Source organism: Merops nubicus, unplaced genomic scaffold (assembly GCF_000691845.1).
Source record: "Merops nubicus isolate BGI_N331 unplaced genomic scaffold, ASM69184v1 scaffold2995, whole genome shotgun sequence".
NCBI classification, from domain to species: domain Eukaryota; kingdom Metazoa; phylum Chordata; class Aves; order Coraciiformes; family Meropidae; genus Merops; species Merops nubicus.
The window spans coordinates 32529-36365 of record NW_008608791.1 but is presented as its reverse complement, the minus strand read 5'-3'; the positions used below and the strand labels follow the sequence as shown (position 1 = coordinate 36365).

At 38.3% G+C, this 3837-nt stretch overlaps 1 protein-coding gene across 1 annotated transcript in view; it reads left to right on the top strand.

Annotated features, from left to right (window-relative positions):
- Nucleotides 1-1766: 1766 nt before the first annotated feature.
- Nucleotides 1767-3837, top strand: part of HTATSF1 (HIV-1 Tat specific factor 1) — a gene marked incomplete at its 5' end in the record, with an annotated part of 7115 nt that continues 5044 nt past the window's right edge. Inside the window, 3 exons of the mRNA XM_008940354.1 lie at nucleotides 1767-1971; nucleotides 2274-2321; nucleotides 3468-3622. Of these exons, the coding sequence (XP_008938602.1) occupies nucleotides 1767-1971; nucleotides 2274-2321; nucleotides 3468-3622 (408 nt within the window). The remainder of the gene's footprint in view (nucleotides 1972-2273; nucleotides 2322-3467; nucleotides 3623-3837) is intronic.

Below are 3837 nucleotides of genomic sequence, written 5' to 3'. Positions count from 1 at the left end.
TTTCCCTATAAGCTTAATTGACTGGAGCTCCACAACTGGGTGGGTGTGGAGATGGAACTGATCTCTTTCTGTGGTGTTCTCCACCAGAGTGGGATTAAACCCCAAATCAGAAATCCTTTGAGGGCTCGTTTTCCACAAGCACTGTATGACCAGAGTTCAGATAAAAACCTTTATGTTTGTATAAATTCCTTTATGTTTGGAAAAATGCATTTTAAATTGAAGTAGCCATGATAGTATATGCAATAGGATGTAGCATATTATAGAAAGAAACTCTTTGTTGTTGATTGGCAAAGTTTGACAGTCCATGGTAGGTAGTTTGCTAAGAACAAATTTAGCTTTGTGTGAGAATGCAGTTCCCCCTGAAGCTGAAAAATAATCTTGCTGCAGGAAGGTGGCTGGTTGTTCCAGATTGAACCACTAATTTATCTGTAGGTTCTCTTGTGAAAATGAATATCATTCACCGGAGAGTTTAAAAGGTTATGAATTTTCTGGATTTCATCAGCTGAAATTAGGGAGTTGCGAGGACAGCTCGTGTCAAACATCCTGAAGCTGATGAAGAGTGAGTTGTCTTTCCTTCACTAGAGGTGCCAGTACTCTTTCTCTTTTCCTTGCCTTACATCGTGTCTGTAAGAGCAGCCACTCCTGCTCCTGGTCGAAGTGTGTTGCAGACCTTGTTCAGTGTAGGAGCTATTTCATGCAAAGCCTTTAAGTTACATGGTGCTCCACAGCCTCTTCCATTACCCGTGACAAGCCTGTTACTGTCAGTTCTGCATTTTTGACTCGTCATAATAAAAGCTTAGTGTGAAAACATCAAGCTTCAGGTCGCTAGAGAACATTTGAGATTGCATGATTGTCATTGGCACTTGTGCCACTCTCATACAATAGCTTAATGACATGAAGTTTTGTTCCCTTTTGAATACAGATGAGGCAAGTGTGGCCTGGGTCAGAGCCAGATAAAATTTTCCAAGGTTAATGCTCAGCTTTTGGGAATAAGTCATTTCAGAGTGTGTGATGTCAGAAAATACTTCATGGCCCAGTGATGCTGTCAGAGTCAGCTCGGATGTGTTATATCTTTGCATGTTGTTATTCCTAGTGGCTACTATTAAAATTTACCTGACTGGAAATACTAGGTGTAATTTGTAGTTGTTTTTTTTTTTTTCCTCTAAAAGATAGACATTAGCCAGTTTTATATTTTATCCAAACATAGTATCTCTCTATGTCCTACTGGTAGATAGATTGCTCTCTTCTAAAGTGGAGTGTACAGTCTTATAAGCTGTGCTGAGATATGTCTCAATCTACATTAACTATTTATTGTCTATCAACACAAATGTATGTCTTCTCTGAAAATTTCTGTGACAAGGCAGGTGCCTGCAAATGTCAGTCATTTATGGTCTGCTGAGAAGTTGTTGGCCTGCCTTCAGTGTCACTTCATCTCTTCAACGTGGTCAGGAGCACTTGGTTTCTGTCTTTCAGGCAAATCCAATTTATGTGGGAAGCAGGAAGCTTTGCTTGAATAAAGGCAAAATTTGTTTAAAAACCTGATGTGCTGTATGGAATTAGTATGTTAGTCTCGTCCAGGTAACTCCTGAACTCGTTCTTCTTGTGCACGTGGCTTTACAAAGGTGATTTTAAAAGAGCTTTAAAATACTGTTATTTTCTGTTGTCAGGTTTGAAAATGACTGTCATGTAACTAGCATTAGAACACTCACAAACCTGAATTGGCAGTTCTTTGAAATTTTGGATTGATTTTCCCAATTTCTTTTCAGATAACAGAAGATTTCCTGGCCACCTATCATGCCAACTATGGCTTCCACGCAGATGATACAGAGAGTTCATCTGCTTCTGGCACAGCACCTGAAAGTAAGCAAGCAGTAAGTTCTAAAACATCAGGAACACAACCAGCAGCAAATGAGAAAGGACCACAACAAACAGAGCCAAAACAAAAATCGGAGAAGCGGAAGCTTGAGCCAGGTGAGTGGTGAGGGGTTTCCCTCTGCATGGGCTGCAGAGTGGAAGCTGGCAGTTGCTCAGTGTTGCCATGTACAGCAAGGGTATGGACTGTTCTGGAAATTTCTGGAATGGTTTTAAACTTCTGTGGTACTTCATAAGTATTCTCCTAAGTGTGTACATAAGATGGGGGGAAAAAAAGCAAATTAAAGCACGTTCAGAGCTTTTCCCATGGGCAAGCAAAAATTCTTAGAAATCTGATGGGTTGTAAACATTGGTGCTTGTTTAATATATTGGTGTAACTGAATTTAAACTCTTGTTTTTAGGGTGGTTTCATGTTGAAGAGGACAGAAACACAAATGTTTATGTGACTGGTAAGTAATGGTGGTTATTTATCTACTTTGAGGAAAAGATGGTAAAAGAGGCTTGAATATGTCTCAGGAACTTCTACTATTATCTATTCAGTCTGCCCCTTGAAGCTACTTAACATTACATTCCTAGCTGCATAATGTCTCTGTGGCCTTTAAGTTGCAGATGTGGGAAAGTCATATAAAGGACATACTCCATGCTTTTATCTTTTAAATGGGGGGTTCTGTCAGCTGTGTCAGCCAGGTCACAGTTCTTTATTTACAGCCAAGAAAAAGAATTTCTGTGAGCTTCTAAGCAACAGGATAATGAGAAGCTGTTTACAGTAAGATAGTGTACTGACTTTAATTTTTATTTTATAAATACATAATTAAATTACTAGATAAAGGAGAAACTAAGTAAAAAAAATAATCTGGGAATAGAATGAGCAAGTAATGAGGAAGCTCATATGAAGCTGTATGTGCCTGTGTTATGGTATTTACCTGCTTTGGATGTCAGGATGCTGCCTTTAGGTGCTTACACAGAGGTACATTTGGTAATTCTGAGCAGTCACAGAAACGCACACACTGAAATTCTCAAAAGTCTGGCCTGAGGCCAGGCTAGCATGGAACATTCACATAATTTTGTCCTCAATTTTTTTTTTTCCTTGTCCTCAATGCAAAGTTCAGGCTGTGAGAACTCCATACAGTTGCTTTTTTTTGCTGAATTCGTGGGTGGATAAAAAAGTCATCTGCTTATAGGCTGAGGGTTTTTTTTTTTGTCATCAATCCCTAGAGGTGCAGTGGAACTTAAAATTTCAGTAGGATAGTTATATTTGTGTGGGCCGTTGTGTCCTCTGCAGTGTCCGTATCATGTATAGCACTAAAGCTCTAGGTCTGCATATTAGGGAGCACAAAGATGTTTTGTTGCTTTATGTCACACTTACTAAAAAGCAAAGGGATTTTTTAAATACTGTTAAGAAGTAATATTGAAAAAGTAATATGAAAAATATGGGTCCAAATGGCACTGGTTTCTTACTACGTATGTAAAGTTTCATCCTTAAGCTTGATATCTTTCATTTAAAAAATACTGTGGTATGTTTGTTGTTCTAATGAAATTTTTTTTTAAAAAAAAATTGAACACACTTGAGCCTTCTGTTTGAATTTATTTTGCAGGTTTACCTCCAGACATTACAAAAGATGAATTTATACAAGTCATGTCAAAATGTGGTATCATTATGCGAGATCCTCAGACAGAAGAACACAAAATCAAACTGTACAAAGATAAGGAAGGAAATCTTAAGGGAGATGGCCTCTGTTGCTATCTGAAGGTCAGTGGTGCACTGAAGTGCAGTTTTCCTTCCCGTTGAAGATACCTGGGGCCACTGTTTCAGAATCATACTGAGAAAATTCTTGAAATATCTAAATTATAACTTAGGATTTAGGTGTCTGTTTTAAAGATTTATTCCAGAAAAAATCCACTTACATACTTATGCACCTTATTTGTTTCCTTATCCACCTCCTTTGTCCCTCTGAACATGTCCTT